At 42.3% G+C, this 21,847-nt stretch overlaps 1 protein-coding gene across 1 annotated transcript in view; it reads left to right on the top strand.

Annotated features, from left to right (window-relative positions):
- Window positions 1–3,091, top strand: part of LOC107196471 (olfactory receptor 2AE1-like) — an 11,752-nt gene extending 8,661 nt beyond the window's left edge. Inside the window, 1 exon segment of the mRNA XM_015597901.1 lies at window positions 2,693–3,091. Coding sequence (XP_015453387.1) covers window positions 2,693–3,091 — 399 coding nt within the window.
- The last annotated feature ends 18,756 nt before the right edge of the window (window positions 3,092–21,847 follow it).

Below are 21,847 nucleotides of genomic sequence, written 5' to 3' on the forward strand. Positions count from 1 at the left end.
GTCCATAAGTAAATCCATATTTACATGGACCAGTGGAACAGAATCGATAGTCCAGAAGTAAAACCATATTTATATGGGCAAATAATTATTGACAAAAAGCCAAAACATACAGTGGAGAAAGGAAAGCCTCTTCAATAAGTGGTACTGGGAAAATTGGAAGGCCACCTGCAAAAGAATGAAACTAAACTGTTGTCTATAGCCACACAGCAAAATTAACTCAAAATGGTTTAAGGACGTGAATATAAGACCAGAATCAATAAAATGCATGTAGAAAACATAGGAACTAAACTCAAGGACCTTGGACTTAAAGAGGATTTTATGAATTTAACCTCAAAGGCAAGAGAAGTAAAATCAAAAGTAAATGAATGGGACTACATCAAACTAAAAAGTTTCTGCTCAACAGAAGAAATCATCAACAAGGTAAAGAGACAACCATCTACATGGGAAAATATATTTGCAAGCAATGCCTCCGATAAGGGCCTAATATCCAAAATATACAAAGAACTCATATGACTCAATAACAACGACAACAAAAACAAACCATCCAATCAAAAAATGGGCAGAGTAACTGAACAGACACTTCTCCCTAGAGGACATACAAATGGCCAAGAAATATTTGAGAAGATGCTCAACATCACTAGCTATTAGGAAAATGCAAATCAAAACCACAATGAGGTACCATCTCATACCTGTTAGAATAGCTATAATCAGCAGAACAAATAATAACAAATGTTGGAGAGGATGCAGAGAAAAAGGAACCCTCATACACTGCTGGTGGGACCGCAAATTGGTACAGCCACTATGGAAAACAGTATGGAGAATCCTCAAAAAACTAAGAATTGATCTACCATATTATCCAGTAATCCCTCTACTGGGTATTTACCTCAAACACTTGAAAACCCATTCCGAAAAGATATTTGCACACCAATGTTCATAGCAGCATTATTCACAGTCACCAGGATATGGAAGCAACCGAAGTGTCCTACAATAGATGATTGGCTAAAGAAGCTGTGTTACCTATATACAATGGAATATTACTCAGCCATAAGAAGAGATGAAATACTGCCATTTGCAACAACCTGGATGGACCTTGAGATAATCATGCTAAGCGAAATGAGCCAGACAGAAAAAGTTGAAAATCACATGGTATCACTTATATGTGGGATATAAACCTTAAAGCAACAAAGGAATAGGAGAAACAAAGACTCAGCGACATGGACAATGGACTAGTGGTTACCAGACAGTAGTGGGTAGGGGAGGAGGGAAGAGGTAGACAAAGTAAAGGGGATCAAATATATGGTAGCTGAAGGAAACTGGACTCTGGGTGGTAATCACACAATAGAATATGTAGATGTCAAATTATAAAGTACACTTGAATATTATGTAATTGTATTAATCAATGTTACCCCAATAAACTTTAAAAAAGGGATAAAAGCAAATAGAACTATTCTTAAGCTTTTGAATTAGTTCGTTAGCTTCTTGGGTATTACACATGGTAATATCGACATTAGGTTAAAAAGGCAGAAGGGAATATCAAGAGTTTTCACAACAAGGTGGAACTTTTAAAATTTATTGATATATAGATTATGAGAATTGATATTGATCTTTTGGTCTGGTTGAAGGTAGTAAAGAATGAAATAAATAGTTTGGTTTATTATGTGTAGGATATAGCTTAAAGTCTTTGTTTTCCTCTCATGGTGTGGGTAAATGTTAATCGTATGGATAAACAGTTGTTAGCACCTCTGCAGGAATCTTTCTGCATTCTGTAGCTTCCTTGTGGTCTGGCCATAGGGCTGATCAGTCAGGTTCTCAAAGCTAGCAGTACCTTGCAGGTTCTGAAAATGACCTGTTTTAATATTTAGTCGATTTGTGTATTTCTTGTGCCTCTTCCCTATATCAGCATGTTAAAATAGATTTTAAAGGATTTAATAACTGATCGGAAATTTGACAAAAATTGAAGCTGATTTTTCCAAGTTCAATCAGAATTACAAAGAAAGTCTCAGCATCTACCCCAGATCCCCTCGCTGAGGATATTAGAAATGTAAACACAGGCCACAACTGCCTAAGCAGGTGGAGCTAAACCAAAAAAAAAAAAAAAGAAATGAAAGGGTCACTTTTAAAAACACAGACTAAAGTTGTCTAGCCTGTCTCTTTAAAAATTGTGAATGACAGATAAAAAAGCCTTAGTATAATCATATTAGCAGTAGACATGAAGACACCAAGCAGGAACCTGAGGACCAACCTCAGTCCTCCTCCCACTCTGTGTAGCGTTGTTTTCCGGGTTGCCTAACAAAATTTAAAATTCCCAGTCTGCAGTGTTTGCTTGAAAGTAGAAGTCATGTGAGTCCATTGTCTCTATTGTACATTAGATAGGCAGTTAAAAAATATTTGCTTCTTGCACTGAACTCTAGGGTTTTCTTTATTGAGTCTTTCCTTCCAGAAATGATCTTTTTCCCCGCGCCGCCCCCCCGCCCCCCACATTTTTGTGTTCTTTGTCATAAGAAGGAAGTACTATAGGGACAGAACACAGGCATAGGCTCCTATAAACCTGCTGTTCCAGATAGTCTCGGGGGTCAGAGTTAAAACGATTCTCTCCAGACTGGTGTCTGTGGAGACAAACTTTGCTGTAGGTTCCTCTCTCTAAAAATCAAATGAAGTTTTTTTTTTCTTTTCTGTCTTTTCCATGTTATAGGAGTTTGTTTTTGTGACAGGTGATATTATCTTCTCTGGTGTCAACCATCTGCAAGGTGCAATGACCCAGGTGCACCTGGTAGCTCGCCTGGCCAGCTCTCAGGGGAGTGTGCCATGGAGGGCCTCAGCCCATAAGGAGACTTTGTCATCTCCACTTTCATTACCTTTCAGTGCTGTAAAGTACCATTATAGTAGCACTTACCTAGGGCCAGGAATTAGTGGGTTTGTGGCTGGAGGCAACTCACGTTTTGTGGGAGACCTGAGACACCATGTCTACCCCACTCTCCTGACCCCGTATTACAAAGATCTGCTCTCTTTGTCTCTGGAAGCGATCCTTTGGACCTGTGAAGGCTACACCTTTTGCACTCTCTTTGCGGAGGTGGTTCCTTACTTCACCTGAGCTGTGGAAGACATTCATTGGTATGAGTCACTATTAAAATCCAAAATCCTACTGTTGACGGCCAGACAGTGGATCCTTTGACTTAGACAACTTCTAAATAGGTAAGGTGCTTTCTAGCTTTGGATGGTGTTGCTAGTTTGTAATATTTAATTGGCTTAATGTAATTAATCGTTTACAGAAGTCAAGAACTAAAACAGAAATTAACCCAACCGCTTTTCAGGAGCCTATGATCTGGTAAAATATTCATTATTAAATACACATGTTTTTATGTTATCATGAAATCTATTTTTACTGTTTTACTGGGTTTACAGATATAAGGTCATACTTTCTGTTAAAAATGCATCAAGAAAATAGGTCAGATATTAATGGACTTTGAAATCCCATAGTTTTAACAAATAAATACATACGAATAAATGGTTCATAGGTAAAAATTTTTAGCAATAATTATATTGTATATATACATGAAAAACTTTTTCTGTGTCTTTAATAACTTGAAAGTTTAAATTTTTGCTTGGTTAATTAAGTGACAGATTGTCATTGAATATCTAGACCATTTCCAAATAAGATAAAGTAATGAAACATTAATTATGGAACATAGATTTATCATCTTATTTTAAAGGGACTAAATATATTTGAGTCTATCAGTAAATGTGTCTTCTGCCACATTAAAAAAACTTCATGTGCTATGAGGAAACATATTTTAAAATTATTAATTATGTTCATAATGTTGTGGAAAAATCCCAAACAGCTCCAAAAATCAGACCAGCAAAAAACCAAGCATCAGCTCAGAGAGAAAGAGAACATCACTAGCTATTAGGAAAAATTCCTTTTATAGGAAAATTTTACATAATCTGATTGGTCGGTTTGAACATAAACTGTTACATACATCAGGAGTTGCTATGCAGATTTCAAGTAGTAACATAGAGAAGGGCGGGAGTTGCTATAGGTAACTAGTAAACACAAATTGCTATAGGGAGCAGAAGCTGCTGGAGTACAAATATTTATATTTATAAGTCGAGGAGAAAGCAAGCATATTTACAAAAGCAAAAAGGCTGATTAGCTTTTAATGGAAATTCCTGAAATTTCCTTTTCAATAAGTGTGTCAATCTAAAAACCCTGATGTAACAGTTCACAATCACTTCACTTTGTTTTCACTACCAATTAAGATGGACCTTTGAATTGTTTATACATTTTTGCTATTGTGAACAGTGCTGCTGTGAAGATTCACTTAAATATTTAAATACCTGTTTTCTATTTCAGGGGATCTACATCTAGGAATGGATTCATTCAACCAGATAGTAATGTTTTGCAGAGTGGAAATTCCAAACTACTGTACACAGAGGTCACACTATTTTACTTTTCACAAGCAGTGTTTAAGGGTTCTGATTTCTCTACATCAGTGTCAACATTAGTCATTGGCATTTTCTGGATTATGATCATTGAAACGTCGTGGGATTCTCGAACAGAAGACAGGACACCGAGGCTATAAAAAGGAAGCAGCGTTTATTGATGCTGGCACCGACTCAGCGGATTCTTAACCAAAGGCTTAGCCCAGATTGTAACATGGCGGGCAGTTTTATACAATCTTGTACTTCCGCATTCTTACACAGCTATAGATATTTCATGTAAGGAAGGAGAACATAAGGAGAACATTGATTGACTGCCAAATTATAAGGAAACCGACTTAATTGTTTAAGTATGTTTTCGGACTGCCACATCAGCCAGAGAGTCCTGGGATGGAGGGCGCAGTCAAGAACTAACTCGTTCGAGCAGGAAATGGTCAGGGAGGGTCAGGCCACATTCCCCTCTTTGATGCTCAGACCCAGGACTGAATAAGAGAGCATCATCTTTTTCTTCTAATTCTTGGTTTAGGAGCTGGTACTTCCATAGCATGAAGACCTTGGCTGCAGTTTTTCTTTCTACTATAGCCTCCATGATGGAGGTAGTTGACCAGATAACAAGAGGCAATAGGCACAAGAGGAAGAGACAGGTACTATCCCAACTAAGGTCTTGAAGCCACCAAAAGTGGAGAGCCAGCCTCCAGAGAGGCTACTAGAGTCTTATCCTTTCCAACTTTGAATGGGCACATGAGCTATTTTTCTAATAGTAGTTATGTCAGTCACATCTTTGTCATTGTCATCTATTTGGAGACAACAATTGGATCAGTTAAACTTCCTGCATACTCCCCCTTCTTCTGCTAGCAAATAATCGAAAGCTAAATGGTTTTGATATATTGCTGCATGCATTTGGGACTGCTGTGTGGCCAGGAGTTCTAGGGCTGAGGCTGTCTGGTTAGTAATGATCTCTAGTACAGCCTGTAACCTGATGATCCTATTAAGCATGTATATGGGGTCCAGTAATCCCAGCTTCCATATTGGGCCCAAGTTGTGGGGCCATAGTGTTAGATAATACTGTGGGCAGCCATTCATCTTCCCCCCACATTTGTTGTCCCCCTACTTCAAGTGACATCTTAGTCCTAGCCTTTAAGTCTTGATATAGAGGAACACCTAGCTCATTTCCTCCGTGGTCCAGTAGGAGGAAGACACCAGACTAAATGATCCCAATGGTGCTACTTCTCTTCCAGTTTGTTGGGAGTTGAGTGTATGCCCTCTTTCCATAAATCCAAAAGAGCCCATCAGGGGCTTTCCAACTCCCGGAGCTAGAGGAATTGAGGGTTTCCCAGAATGTGCCAATAGCTGAGATGGCATGGAAGGGAGGGGTTAGGGACTGTGCCATTCCCTACAGTACAGTGTATGACAGTCAAACCTTAGTCAAGAGAGCGGCATAAAGAGGAATTAGTTGTAGTACTGTTGGTCCAATACCACCAGTCTAGGTCTGTGTAATTTAAAAATAGCATTCTTCTACATGGAGTTTCTCCAACCCACTGAATGTATCTTGGATCTATCTGGTCAAGACATTCTTCCCCTACTCTCTGAGGAGAGGACCCAGCTCTGGGGACTACCCTCTTTGTGTTGAGCCACCATGTGGTTCCACTGGAGAAGGAAAAAGGCATCTAGGTTAGTTCCCTTCCAAGGCCAATCTTCACTCATAAGTACTCCTCCACAAACCCAGTTAGTGACACCAAGTTCATGGGCTAAAAGAGGTCGAAAAGAGGTTTTTTTCCCCAGGGTTGGGAGGTCTAGGTTTTGGCGTAAGAACCTTTTAAGTGGGTCATAAATTGGACTGGGCCCTGGAGGTGGTTTAGATTTTGTCTGTTCTATTACTCACTGTACAGTCTCTTTGACTAGCTGGGCTCAGGCACAGTCTTGGATTCCGCCTCCATCCGAGGTGCTTACATGCCCAAGGTATGTCCAACAGGCCCATCTCCCTTGAGCTTGGCCCCTGGCAAGTGTGTCCCACTACATATTTGTTTTTTATCCATCCCATCCAGTACCTTTGCCAGCATAAGTGCAAATGGTAGCTGAGTTGTAACAAGCAGCTGGTTGATGGGTATATGAGGTAAAGGCCTGCTGGACCTGACCACCTACTCCGTCAGCGCCTAGACATTTATCACATTGAGTCTGAGTGGCCACCCTCAAGGGTGAGCTTATGAGAAGCATTAATAGAGTCCTGAGGGGTATGCTGGCCATTTTCGTGGGGTCTCGGTGTCCTTAGGCTTCTGACACGCGTAGATTGGTCAGCTTCTGTGGTGACCAAAGTGGGGCCAACATCTTACTCTTGGTCTATTGGCACAGTGGTATTTTCTTCCAGAGGGTTGCACTGAGGGACTCAGAAGAGTCTAGAACATATTACCACTCTGCAGCTGCAGGTTTATATCTGCTGTGAAGTATCCAGGGTGTTACTTCAGCAACCTTAACTGCAGTGGAGATAGATAAAATGACAGTAATTGGGCCTTTCTACAGGGGTTTTAAGGGCTGAATGTTCCACTCTTTTATCCAGACAGAATCTCTTGGCTTAAAGAAATGAACTTCAGTGGTTAAACTGACAGGGAGCCTTTCCCTTACCCATTAGTTGAAAGTCTGGAAGGTGGTCCCTAGACCCTGAAGCTGTTGTCTCAGAGTCAATTCACCTATTTCCTTGAGGTCTCCTTGTAGTCCTTTGATGAGTGGTGGTAGCCGCCCATACAGGATCTCGTAGGGGGAGAATCCAGTCTTCTTGATTGAGGCCAACCTGATTCTTAATAGTGCCATGGGGAGGACTTCGTCCCAATGTAGATGTGTCTCCTGACATAGTTTTCCCAACTGAGTCTTAAGGGTGCTAATCATGCCTTCCACCTGGCCTGAACTCTGTGGTTGATAGGCGGTGTGCAATTTCCATTTAATATCTAAATACTTGGCTAGTAGCTGCAGTATTTCTGCTACAAAGGCTGGCCCATTATCTGAGCCAATGGTAATTGGTAGGGAAAATAATGGAACAATTTCTCGAAGGAGCAGTCTGGTTACTTCTCAGGTCTTCTCATTCCGGGTGGGGTAAGTCTCTACCCAACCAGAATAGGTGCATACAAAGACCAAGAGAAACTTGAAGCCCCGTGATCAAGGCATTTCAGTGAAGTCTACTTCGAGTTCCTCAAAAGGGGTGCCACTGACACTTTGGACCCTCAGTGGGGCACATGGCCCTTGCCTGGTGTTGTTGTGGGCACAGACTTCACACCATTTACACACCACTCAGGAGATGCTAGAGAGCCAGGGGTTGTAGAAGTCCCGGCCGAGAGGGGTTTCTAGGGCACTGCAACCAAGATGAGTCCTCTGGTGAAACTGCTTGGCAAAAGCTGGGGCTAGGATCCCAGGGACTGCAATTTGCCCATCCTTGAACTTCCACCATCCAGCAGGGAGGAGACACCCCTCTTCAGTCTTAAGTCAGGCTTCTTCTTGAGGCTACTACTTGGAGTCCCATTCGGCTAAAGGACTGGGAACCAGGGAAGCAGTTAGAACCATAGGGCTGGCAATCGCATCAGTCGCTGCCAGTTTGGCAACATGGTCTGCCCTGCGGTTATCCCAGGCCATTATGATGTCCCCTTTTCGATTTCTCTGCAGTGCATGACTGCTACTTTTTGGTGGGCCCACACAGCATCTAAGAGTTCTAGAATTTCCTTTCCATATTTTATGTCTTTCCCCCCAGCATTGATTAGACTCTTCTCTTTCTAAAGGGTTCCATGTACACAGAGGGTGGTGAACGCATGCTTAGAGTCAGTGTATATGTTAGCACACACTCCTGCTGCCAGCTGAAAGGCATGGATCAAGGCAATAAGCTGTGCCTTCTGTGCTGATGTTCCCCTAGGCAGAATGTAGGGTGGTGAAATGTAGGGTCACCAGAGTATGGCCTGCAAGGCATTCTCCTCCCCTCACAAAGCAGCTACCATTCGTGTAATATTCTACATCAGGGTCCTTGAGGATCTGGTCTGTCAAGTTGAGTTGGCTGGAAAACGCTTCATATGTGACTTCAATGCAATCATGGTCTGGCTGGCTGGGCCAAATGAGTAACAAGGTGGCTGGGTTCAAGGTTTGTACTACCCCTAAGTGGATGTGTGGATTCTTGCACAGCATTTCTTGGTATCTGAATAACTGGGCATTAGTTATTCAATACTGTCTCTTGTACTCCAGTAATGTTATTATTGAATGTGGTACTCAAACTGTCAGTTCTTGCCCCATAGTCAGTTTGTTGGCCTCTGACACAAGAAGAGCTGTGACTGAGAGTGCTCACAGCAGGATGGCCAGCTCTAGGTGACAGAGTCAAGTTGTTTGGAGAGATAAACCACGGGACAGTGCCAAGATCTTAGCAGTTGGATTAAGACATCTACTGTGACACCTGTGAACTTGTGTACATACAGAAAGAAAAATTTAGCTAAGTCTGGGAGTCTTAGTCTGGGGACTGTTAGTGAGTACCCATTTGATTTCTTTAAAGGCCTTCTGTTGTGTACATTCCCAGAGCAGGGGCTCCCATTCTCCCCTTTTTGTGGCTTCATAGAGGGGTTTGCCAGGATGAAGAAATTAGGTATTCAGATTCAGCAGAAGCCAGCTGCTTCGAGGAATTTGCGGACTTGTCACTGGGTGGTAGAAATGGGAATCGAGAAGACCATTTGTTTCCTTTCTGGGCGGAGTTGGCATTGTCCCTGTGACAGGTTGGAAGCTGAGGTATTTAACTCTTTCTTGGCAGATTTGTGCCCTCCTTTTAGAAACCTTGTAACCTGCTTCCCAAACAAGATTGAGGAGTAGATGTGTTCCTTCCATGCATTCCTCATAGGTCTCTCCCGCTAAGAGAAGGTCATCTACATGCTGGAGTAACATACAGCTGTGTTGGTCTGCTGGGAAGTCCTTTAATTCCGAGGCTAGAGCTGTCCCAAAGATGGTCAGGGAGTTTTTGAACCCCGGAGGCAGCCATGTCCATGTCAAGTGGCCCTTATCTCTGCTTTCAGGGTTTTCTCATTGCAAGGCAAAGATTGGTTGACTCTGAGGAGCCAGGAAAATGCAGAAGAAGGCATCTTTGAGGTCCAGACAGGTGAACTAAGCCGCCTCAGTGGGGATGAGGCCTAGGAAGGTATATGGTTTGGGGATGACAGGGTGCAGGGTGACAGTCGCCTTGTTGACCGCTCATAAATCTTGAACCAGCCAGTATTCATTGGTCTCTGGCTTCTGATATGGCAGGAAAGGCATATTCTAGAATGATTGGCAGGGATGGAGAATTCTCTCTAAACGTTTTTGGATCCCCACTTGTGCCTTATGGTGGATGAAATAGTTTTTTGCGAGGTGGCTCAGCTCCTGGTTTTAATTCTACCACCACTGGAGGAATGTGTCAGGCTAGTCCTGGAGGGTTGTCTTCAGCCCACACTCCATGCACCTTGAAGGGAAGCTTGGGTCTTTGTTGGGACCCTTCTATGAGACTATACAGGTGCCACTGTTTTCCTTGGGGAATTGTGAGTGACATAATCCTTGCTTCTGGCCCCTCTAAGTTTAGGGCTGCTTGGCCATGTGAGTGAAAGGTAATCTGAGCCTGTAATTTCTCTAAAAGCTCTTGTCCCATCAGTGCCACAGGGCAGTCAGGCAGATTTAGGAATTCATGCATGACTTCTCATCCTCTTAGGTTGCACCGGAGGGGCTTCAGGAAGGGGCGACAGACTCGTCTGCCAGTTGCTCCCATAAAGGGGGCCCATTGGCCAAGCTACAACTGATTGTTAAGCTCTGGTGTCAACTATTAGCTTGGTCTCCAACTATCATTGGGGCCATAGGCTCCTGGGAGCATAGTAGAATGGAGCCCGATCTGGCCTAGTCATCTCCAAACTCTTTCAGGACAGCAAGGCCAACAAAGTCATCCCGATAAGAGCCTGGGATGGGCGAGTCAGCTGATAATGCCCTTGCACTATTTGGCTGTATCTTTGGGGGCTGGGAGCCACTGATGGCCTACCTAGTCATTAAGGACACTCATTGTTCCAGTGGCCTAGCTGGCGGCGGTATGCACATTGGTGTTTTTAAATCTCATTTTCATGGCTGGGGGGCTCCCTGTTTGAATTCCCCACTGGCTTTGTCCCCAATCTCGTAGGGCACTTCTTCTAGGGCGCTCAGACTACTCTACCAATACAGCAGCAAGTAGATCGACTTTCTTCTTCATCCTTCGGTCAGCCTCTCCACAGGCCTCTTGGTCACAATTGATGAAAATCTTGGTTGTAACTTTATGGAGTTGGCTGACGTTCGTGCCAGCAAAGCCTTTCAGTTTTGCAGTTTGCGCCAAATGTCTCTTTGGGCCTGCCAGACAAAAGCTGTATTGACCATCCTCTGGGTTTCTGCTGCTTCTGGGTCAAAGAGGGTGTAGAGACGGAATGCCTCACAAAGCCTCTCATAGAACTAGCTTGGACTCTCTTCTGGTCCTTGGAGGACTTCTGAAGTCTTGCTCCTATTTATGGCCTTCTTCTCACCTTCCTTCAGACCACCTAGGAGAGCCTCTTGGTGTTGTGCTAACATCTGAAGTCCTTTGTCATCATTGGGGTCTCACTGGGGTCCTCTTCATGAAATTGATTCTGGGTATAGGTTTGCAAGGTCAAGGCACCTTCCAGAGCATGTTCCTCAAGCCATTTCAAGGTGGCCTGGGTGATGCACCGGTGCTCTTCAGTGTTGAAGAGGGTTAGGAGGGGTCACTGGCAATTGGTCTAAGTAGGTTTGTGAGTCTGGATGATCAGTTGGAGGAGGTCAATCATGGCCTGAGGCTTCTCTGTGAAGGAAAGGGTATGATTCTTCCAGTTCAGGAGATTGGTAGTGGTGAAAAGTTGATAGATGAAGGTGCAGCAGCCTCCCTGAATCTAACTGTTCTGATCGTAATAGATGGGGACTCAGGTTTCCTGCAAGGGCGACTGAAGCACTTCCCCTCTGACTGGAAACTCATTGGGCTGGGCTCCAGTGGGGCCATAGGGGGTCAAGACAGGAGGTGGTGGCAAGTCAGTGGAGGCTGGCATGGACGGGGTCCCAAGAGAAGCCAAAGTGGCTGGGGCGGACGGCTCAGAAGGAGAAGGCAGCTGTTGGAGGCTTTCAGAAGAGATGGATAAGGTGGTGGGACTTCCTCTGGGTCTGCCAGCAATACAGGTTTCTCTTTCTTCAACTAACCTTGGGAGGGTGCCAAGGCATGGGTTAGAAGGACCCTACAATTCTCCTCTAGGCAGACCCTCAACCAAGGGGGTCAGGTGCAAACGATTACCTTTCAAGAATCATACAAGGTAATTGGTCTGCATGGCCAGGTTGATCAGTATTGACTTGAGCGATCTTTGCAATGACTTGCCTATCAAGAGAGCCCTCTGCTGGCCACCCAACACCAAAAGTGGGCCAGTCGATCTCACAAAAGATGGGAGTTTCTGTGGGGTGAGTTTAACTCCATAATCTTCTGAATAACCTTTTTTGAAATTCTTAAGCATATAACCTAAAAGTGTCTGTTTACTCTGTTGTCCACCCATCCTTCCACCCATGGTCAGTGTTGCACATGCACTCAGAGATTCGCTTTGCCCACCTCTGGCCACTTCTCTCACAGGGATCTTTTAGGCGCCTTTTAGCAATTGATGGATCAGTATAAACCCCTGACTTGGATCACTGGAGTAGACTCCTCACGGAGATCCAGTGACAGCACCCTAAGCTGTATGAGGTCAACCACAGAATCACCAATAGGTGCTCAACTCTTGCTTCATAGTCAGGCCACATCTCAGTCACACGCAAACACACACCAAACACACTCCACCCTCCACCCTATGTACCTGAGAGGTCATAGTTTCCTCTAACAAATGTAGAGTACTCGGGTGACCTCAGGAGTTGACCTGACTCTCCTTCTGTCCTCTAGCAGACAGGCTGTTCCTAGGACCTGGGTCCTTACCACTCAGTTGGGCGGTGCTCCTGGGCTGGTTCCCATGACTTTCCGGGTTCCATTGTGCTCTTGGAGCCACCGACCCAGTCTGCTGGAAGAATAGTCCTTTCCTACAGACAATAGGTCTGCTGGCACCAGGTGAAGTCTGCTTCTCCCAGCGTCCTGGGGGCCAGAGCCCAAAGACAAAGGAGGCAAAAAACCAACATCTCCAGATCCCGGACGAGCCCCCAGAAATGTTGAGGGATTCTTAAACAAAAGGACGGACACCGAGGCTATAAAAAGGAAGCAGCGTTTATTGATGCTGGCACCGACTCAGCAGATTCTTATCCAAAGGCTGAGCCCTGGTTGTGACATGGCCGGCCGTTTTATACAATCTTGTACTTCCGCATTCATACATAGCTATAGATGTTCCATGTAAGGAAGGAGAACATTGATTGGCTGCCAAATTATAAGGAAACTGGCTTAATTGTTTAAGGTTGTTTATGGACTGCTGGGTCAGCCAGAGTCCTGGGATGGGGGGTGCAGTCAGGAACTAACCCGTTTGAGCAGGTAGGGTCAAGCTGCCACACTAGTGTGTGGGGGGCCATGCTGTTTTCATTCACATTTCCTTCGTGACTCATGACATCTGACATTTTCTCTTGGGCCTGTTGACCATTCATGTCTTTTCTAGAGAAAGGTCTATTCTAGTAGATTTTTAAAGTTTAGTTGTTTGTCTTTTTGTCAATGATTTATAAGAGCTCTTTGTTCTGAATAACATATTTTCATTAGCTATATAATGTGTACCACTTTTTTTCCTTTTTGTGGGCTGTCTTTTCACTTCTTGGATAGTTTCTTTGATGCCAAAAAGATTTTAATCTCAAAGCCATCTCATTTATCTTTCTTTTCATTGCTTATTGTTTGATGTTAGATTGAAGAAATCATTGCTAAATCCAAAGTCATGAAGATTCATGCCCATATTCTCTTCTGGAGTTTTAAATTTAAGCCTCTTATCTATTTTAAGTTCATATTTATGTGTGTGAGATAAGGGTCCAATTTCATTTGTCTGCAGGTGGGAGTCAGTTGAAAGGGCTCTCCTCTATCCAAGTCCATGTTGTCTGCCCTTGTCAAATGTCCAATGACCTTAGAGGGATGGGCTTATATCTGGGCTCTTAATTCAGTTCCATCTTTCTATATGTAAGGCAAGTATTACATAACTTGGTTTCTGTCGGCAACAGACCACATTTGTAGACATGGTTTCCTAAGGGTATAGGAGCAGAAATATTTCTATCCCCTAAAGATTTGGAGCTGTGCTAAAGTAGCACAGTGCATTCCTCGTGTGTGGGACGCTGCTACTGTTAGCAAAATCATGGTGCCGACAGTCATCTAAAGGCACTGTCACCTATAGGACATAATGGCTGGTTATGGTGATCAACGACCATGGTACTGGGTAATGTATTTTCTACAATCTTACCATTTTATTTTTGATCATTTTTATTTGATCTTTTATTCACATTATTTTATTAAAAATGTTCTTGTTTTAAAGTTCCAATAAATGAAGCAACCATCCACGAATGTGAGATATAAGTCACCCCTCTCAGTATGGTATTTTTGTTCTTTATAACGAGAATTTCTTATAGAAATCTTTATTCCTTAATACTGTAGTTACAAGAATGTCATATAATAATATATACAATCTAACCAAGACAGGCTGATTAAAAATCTACATAATGTAAAAATATACATATTTGAAAAATTAGTCACAAGCAAAGATGCATGCACTGGGAGGAACAGGTGACAAGAGACTTGGAGATCAAGGTCCCATAAGTCATATTGTCTTAATCCTCATTCACAGTAAATAAGTTCCAGTAACCAATACAGGTATCCCACACCTATCTAAATAGGTAAGGGCAAATCATGACCAGATACATACACAGTGTGAAGTAGTCTAGGACCTTTCTGTGATATTCTCATGAAAAGAGTATATAAGGATTAACCATGCGGGTAGTTGAAAGCATCAGTTATTTATTCTATTTGGACCTGGAAAATGTTTAACTTTTGACATGAATATCTGTGAAGACAATATGTCTCCTTTTACTATGTTTTTTCACAACTGACATGCACTTAAAGTGAGAGAAATTTTGATGGTCATTTGTCCTAATAGTGATAACTAAAGTACTCCTAAAAATGTAACTTTTCAATAATACATTTTATTCCGCCACTTGACGTGGAACATGGATTGTCTACAGCTTTAAAGCAAAAGGGAGAGGATGGGTATCTGAATTTTAGTGCTGTTAGTTTCAGAGTTCTATAGTTTCTAGCAATGTCCTTAAAGCATGAAAGTGATACCACTTCTTGTGTATTTAACAAAATGGACATTAATATGAGCTATTACATGAGAGAGTACCCCAAAAAGAAGAAACATCACACTTTTATTTTTCCTCTGGGCTTTTTGAGAACCTGGACCAAAGTGATAAATTATTCATGGCTCCCATCAAGCAGTGGTGTTTTTCAGCACGTTACTGTTTAGAGAACAAAGTAAATTCCTGATACTGGAATATGTTGCATTGTGCCATCAGCTACCTCATTCATTCAGTGGCTATTGTGTCTCTAGATTATATCACTCTCTTGTGCTTGATTTAGTATCATAATCTTTTGTACTGTAACATTTTATGTTTAGGTACGTTGGACATTTATCAATTCAGGGGGTAAATGGTCTAGGGTTGGGAATAGGATGTTTATGGTTAGAGTCAGGGTTGGAGGTTAGGCATGGGGTCCCTGGTCTGGGGTCTGTTTCATTCTGTGGTCTGCTTATGGGTCTGAGGTTCATTTATTGGGGTTGGGTCTGCATCTGGGGGTTGTTGTTCACATCTGTCACCTGGCATCAAGTGACTGGGGTCCAGTGTCTGGGTTTGATTTTGGGATCTGACTCGCAGGTCCTGGATATGGCTCCAGGGTCCATCTCCAGAGTCTGGGGTACAGTTCATAGTCCATTTCTGCATCTGGTGCCTGGTGTATGGGATCTGGTCAGGTTTGGCTGTAACCCATGTCTGGGTTTCAGGTCCAGCTCTGGCTCCAGGGTCTGGTGTCTGGAATCTGGCATCCAGGGTTTGTTGACCCAGTGTTCAGTCTCTGGCATCTAGTCTTCTGTATCCTGAGTCCAGAGTTTGTTTTTGGCTCCAGGGCATGGCTTGTATCCAGGGCCCTTGGTCTGCTGTCAAGTCCAGGTCTCATGGTTTGGGGTCCACTTCTGTGTCCAGGTTTCAGGGTCCAGTCCTGTATTTGATATCTTGAGTTTGATTGTGGCATCCAATGTCTGTCAAACAATGGTTATTGGCTCCAACACCAACAGGATCTCCAAGTTGAGGTGCAGTGAAGATGGACACTTTATTCAGTGCAAACAGCTTAATTGTGATACTACACAGCTGTGAGAAGAGCAAAGCTGTCGAGCAGCTCAGTAGTGCTACAGGTTAGTTATGAAGGAATATGACTGTGGAACATGGCTGTAAGGAGGGCCTAAAATGAGGTGACTCAGGGGCCTGTTCCTCTTCAGTTAGACAGCTGTGCTCCGCTCTGCTTTCCAAGCTCCACTGTGTTTAGGTGCTTTGTTTTTCTCTGGCAAGATGTCTTCAGAACGCAGTTCAGTGCTGGAGGAAGGCAGGTCAGTGAAATGTTCTCCCTAAAGTGTGGTTTGCATGAAAGATCCCTGTGTAGAAATGGCTTCTAGTCCATGTTTTTGTTTGTTTGTTTATTTGTTTAATTTGAGCACTGTCAGGCACCAGGTACTCTTCTTAGTAGGTATTTCTTTCTCAGACCACATGTCTGTCATTCTGGCATGTGAAGGGAAAAAGGGCTCCTGGAGTAAGGGGTGGGAAGAGACCAGGAGGCAAATTTAGCATCTCTGCTCCAGCCAGCATGTGAGGAGCAGAGAGGGTTTCTGGGGAAGATGGTTAAGACAGATCTGAATGTGATTTGTCCATCAATTTTAGCATGTGTGGAACAGAGGGAGTGCCTGAGGAAGGAAGTAGTAGAGAATTGGGGGCCGGGGGGAATCTGTGTACCAGTATAACCCAGTGTTTGAAGGGAAGAGCAAGTCTTCGGGGCAGGGGAGAGGAGCATCCTGGAGGTGAATTCTCTATCCTGATTTTAGCCAATGTATGAGGGCCAAAGCAGTTGCTTGGAAAAAGGGCACAGAAAGGCCTGGAGGCAATTTCACCATTTGGCTCAAGCCAGTGTGAGAGGAGACACACAGTGGGTGCCTGCTGTGGATGCAAGAAACTTTCCAAGCTCCATTGTGCTTAGGTGCTTTGTTTTAAAACTGTAGAGAATACTTATAAGAGTTTATTTGAGCCAAACTGATGACATCAGCTGGGGAGCAAGATCTCGAGTGCTGTGGGGAAACTATATTGCCATTTCTTTTATGCAATAGAAGTTATCGAGGGAACATAAGGAAGATCACATGTAGGTGATGAAAAGAAAGGCAGCAATGGATTACAGGATAGCCAACGAATTTGTGTGCTCTCCTAGGGTTAATACCCCCTTCAAGGGGTATTACAGTTGTTACTTGAAAATGTGTTTACCTAGATGCAGAGCACACTGCTGCCCCAGGTAGGAATTTGTGATCTGATCACCCTGTGAGGTTACTTTTCATAGAACATTTTTTCCTTCCCACTTGGGTAGGGACAGTAAAGACCTAGAGGCGATTTCTCTATCCCAGTTCTAGGAAGTGTTTTAGGAGAAGAGGGGATGCGTGGAGTATGGGGTCATAGAGACTTGGAGGCAATTTCTCCATTTTTGCACAAGTCCATTATGGGAAGGGCTATGGGGTACTGGGAAGCGTGGGAGAGACCTTGAGGCAAATTCTTTATGGTGGCATGAGCTTATTATGCAAGGGACCTAGGAGGTCTTAGGAAAATGGTTGAGAAGAGACTTAGAGGGGCATGCTCCATTCTGGCTCCTGCCAGCCTGTGAGAGGTAAAAGAGGTCTCAGTGTAAGGTATAGGATGAGTCTTGGAGGCAAATGTGTCCTCTCCCCTTCCACCAGCCTGTGAGTGGCAGAGAGGTTGCCTGGGGTATGCCTGAGATTAGACTCAGAGACAACTTATCCATCTCTGCTGTGCCAGTGTGTGAGGAGCAGAGGAGGGTCTGTGAGCACCCAGGATAGGGGTTATACTTCAGCCTGTTGGAGTTCCACGAGCACTTTGTCCAGGTTGGTTTCATGTGGGTACTTCCAGATCATTTTCCTGAATATATCATCTTGGGCCCCACTTAACAAGAGCACTTCCTGTGGGAGAAATTTTCCTGAAACACTGAGAGAGCCAGGGGCCAGCTCTGGCATGAGAGCTGGGGACCAGAGCCGCTGTAATGCCTTTTTGGGTCCTGTGTAGGTATCGGTTCTAAGGAATTTTGGTTAGTGCAACATTGGCCCTGGAGGTGCTGCGGTTTGGGGGCCAGGTGGGACCATGTCTGTACCTGGTTTACCTCAGAATCTTCCTGAAAGGCTATGGCAAAGGAAGGACAGATAAGGAGAAGCTTCCTGTGCATGAAAAGTGCTGAGAGGTTGGTGTAGAAGTGTCAGTCTTCTGAGGCCCCAACAGAGCAGGGGCTGGTGTGGAAAACTGTTGTTTGTTCTGTGTGGCATAAGCTAGTGCCCAGTGTCATTTTGCACGTCTAGTGTCCCCAGCATCACTGGTGTGGGTTCAATTTGGGGCTCCACTGATCTATGTGTTTTTATGCCGATACCGCCCTTTTTTGGTCTCTAGCATTTTTATTTTGTTTTGTTTTTGTGGAGTCAGAGTGACGTGGAACATTGGAATACAAAAATTTCACCGCCAGGTGCTGCTTACTGGGTCGTTAGCCCCGACACCCTGCAGAGTGACTCTTGATGCAAATGGGCAGGGAGCATAGTTCCACTGTGAGGGAGAACAGCATCCTCGCCTTGAGCAAATAGCATCTGCACACCACTCAGCCTCTGTAATTCCTTTTCTGCTTTTCTGGCATAGTATTGACATGGTTGTTTTTAACCGATAAAATTAAAGTTTAGAAAGTTTTTCATAGTAGTGTAGATAGTTTTTCTCTGCTCTGCACTTAGATTCTGCAGCTGTTCATTTTCCTATATTTGCCATTTCACACGCAGGATTCCTGTGTATTTTATCCAAAACAGGTGTGCCATCCCAGGGACTCACTTCGTAATTCTCAACGCTTTCCACGTTCTAATCCAGCCCACGTCCCACTTGAATTCTCACCACCTGTCCCAACTTTGAAAATGGCTTTTTCTATTCTTGTCCAATTTTATTTTTCTGAAACTGTTATTGAGATTTTTCTTCATTTTTTCAATCTTGATGGTTTTATAATGCACAGATGACCTTGAGTGGTCTTTTCTAGCCAGCTTATTTCACTCAGGATATTTTTAGTGTTTATTTTGTGATTTGCATCAGAACTTCACTGTGATAATTCTTTCCTTATAATATACAAAAAAAACATTTACTATTTAAAACCTTTGAAGTAACCATTTTTATGGCATTAAATGCATTTCCAATGTACAAATATCATCAACACCATCCATCCTCAGAACTTTATTTTCTTCCAGGGTACCAGTATCCATTAAATAGTAACTGTCCATTCCCCTTTCCCCCAGCCCCTGTCAACCACATTGTACTACCTGTCTCTGATTTTGATTTTTGTAGCTACCATACACATGTGGAATCATAGAATATTTGTCTTTCTTTGATGGTCTTATCTCACTTATAATGAGTTCAAGGTACATCTATATTGTAGCCCGTGTCAGAATTTCCTTAGTTGTTAAGGCTCAATAATAGTCCTTTGTGTATATACCACATTTTGTTCATGTGTAGATGAACCCTGGGTTGTTTCCACCTTTAGAATATTGTGAATCATGCTGCTGTGAATATGGGTGTAGAAATATGTGTTCATGTCCCTGATTTCAAATATTTTGGTATTTTACCTTGAAGTGCAATTGCTGTATCATACATTAATTCTATATTTAAGTTTTTGAGGGTCCACCATAGCATTTTCCACAGCATCTGCACCTTTTTACTATCATTTATATCTATGGAAGAATAGTAATTCTTTTAACAAATTGATCTTATTTTGTTTATTCTTTTACCAGTTAATGGGCGATTAAATAATTTTGATATGCTTTCCTTCAAGAACACTGCTTTTATGTATATTCATGAAGAAGTTCTTTTTTGGAACAGCCATTTTCAATTTCTTAGGGTATATATCTAGGGTGGAGTTGAATCCATGGTAATTTGGGGAGGAAATGACAAACTATCGTACACATAGTATGCTGTATTTTACATCTGCATTTGTAAATGTAAAATGTATTTTACATTTAAGGGTTCCAATGTCTCGACATCATTGTCCACAGGTGAGTTTTTTTTTTTCCTCAATTTTATCTATTGTGTGTTTGAAGGGGGCATCATATCATGGCTTTCACATGCATTTCCATGATTAATAATATTTAACATCTTTGTGTGCCCAATGACCATCCATTTGTCTTTTGGAGAAGTGTTTAAAGAAATCTATTTTTAAAATTTAGTCATTAGTCTTGATGTGTTCTATAACTTTCTGTATATTGTTATTATTGGACACTTAGTGTATATGTAACATTCACCTTTTTTATTCTATTCCATGGCCTGTCTTTTCACTTTCTGGATAGCTTCCTGTGATGCACAAAAAGTTTTTAATTTTGAGGAAATAGGTATTTTTTTCCTTCATTGCTCTTGAGTTGGCGTTTGATCTAAGAAAACAAGGCTAAATCCTACATTATGAAGTTATTTCTACCTTTCCTTTGAGAATTTAAAATTTCTCATTATACATTTAAGTTTTTTACCTATTTGGAGTCAACATTTATATGTGGTGTGAGATAAGGGTCCAATTTAACTGCAGGTGGAAAGTTCATCGCCTAGCAGAATTTGTCAAAAAGGTCATTGTTACCCAGAGTAATGTTGTCTGCCCTCGTTAAACATCAAATGATTGTAGATATTTAAGTTCATTTATGGGCTCTCAATTTAGAGTTGAAAATTTGGGTTGAAGGTGTAGTGATAGGTTTTCACTTAGGATTAAAAGTTACGGTGAGTATTAAGTTTAGTTTTATGGTGTAGTGTTAATATTTGCTTTGTTATGGTTGGTTCAAGGTCAGGTTTAAGGATAACATTTAGATTTATGTCTTAGAATCAGTGATTGGGTTTTAAGGTTTGGATTAGGTTTATGATTTAAAATTATTGTTAGGTTTAAGGTTCTAGGAATGTTCAGGTTTAAAATTAAGGTTTGTGTTTTGCATAAGCTTAGTGGTAAAATTTGTTAGGGCTGGGCGACGGTTAAAATTAGGGTGAGAGTTGGAATTACAGTGTTAGTTATGTTTAGCAGCAGGTGAGTGGTAGGCCAATGAGTGAAGCTTCATCTGTATTTGCAGCTGCTCCCCAGCACTAGCATTACCTCCTCAGCTCCACATCACCTGATTCACCAAAAAGGTTCGGGAACGCTGGGTTAGGATGTTGTAGTAAGATTTGAAGGTCAGGATAGAATTAGAGTTAATGTTTGTATGGGAGGTTAGTTTAGGTATAAGGATAGGTTTTAGGTGTTAAGATATTAGGGTTTAAGATATTACAGTTTAAGAGTTGGAGTTTAGGAGATTGGTTAAGGTTTTAGGGTATAAGTATTAGGCTCAAGGTCAGAGTTTAGCCCAAGGTGATGGTCTCTTGTCAGATTTAGGGTTTGGTTTAATGTAAGAGGTCAGGTTAAGTTTATTTTTAGTCATCATTAATATTTGCTGTCATTCCAGTTAATGTCAAGGTTATGAATTAGAGTCTGGGTGGTTAGAGTTAGGTCAGAAGGGTTAGGTCAGAATCATCAAGATAAGCAAAAGTATGGTTAGGGTGTTTATGATTAGGGGTGAGAAATTGAGGGTTAGAGGGTCAGGGTTAAAGTCAGTGTTTGTGTAGTTAGGGTTAATGTTCTTAGGGTTAGAGTACAGGGTTTAGGTATAGGGTTATGGTTAGAGTTAAGTGTTAGGATTTAAGAGTTAGGGCAGGGATAAGGTTAGAGTTAGGGGCTTAGGGTTTAAGGTTAGATATAAATTTACATAGGTTCGGGTTCAGTTTTGGGTTATGAATCAAGTGATGGTTAGGGTGGAAGTTATGTTTATTTAAGGTTATCGTTAGAAGTTAGATTAAGGATACATCAGGGTAGGATTACATTTTAGAATAGTTTTTTGAGTTAGGGTTAGAGTTTAGGTTTGATTTTGTGACATGTTTAGGGATATGTTTGTGGTTATCACTAGGGTTATTTATGGTCATGGGCAGGCCTTAAGTGAGGGATAGAATGGCAAGGTTAGTTTTATAATTGTGCGTAGAAACACGATTAGGGTTCATTTTGTAATTGTGTTTAAGTACAGAGTTAACAGTTGGGTTTGTGATAGATGTAAGGTTAGATGATTAGGAGTTGGATAGTTAGGTATAGATT

Source organism: Pteropus alecto, unplaced genomic scaffold, assembly GCF_000325575.1.
Source record: "Pteropus alecto unplaced genomic scaffold, ASM32557v1 scaffold159, whole genome shotgun sequence".
Classification (NCBI taxonomy): Eukaryota; Metazoa; Chordata; class Mammalia; order Chiroptera; family Pteropodidae; genus Pteropus; species Pteropus alecto.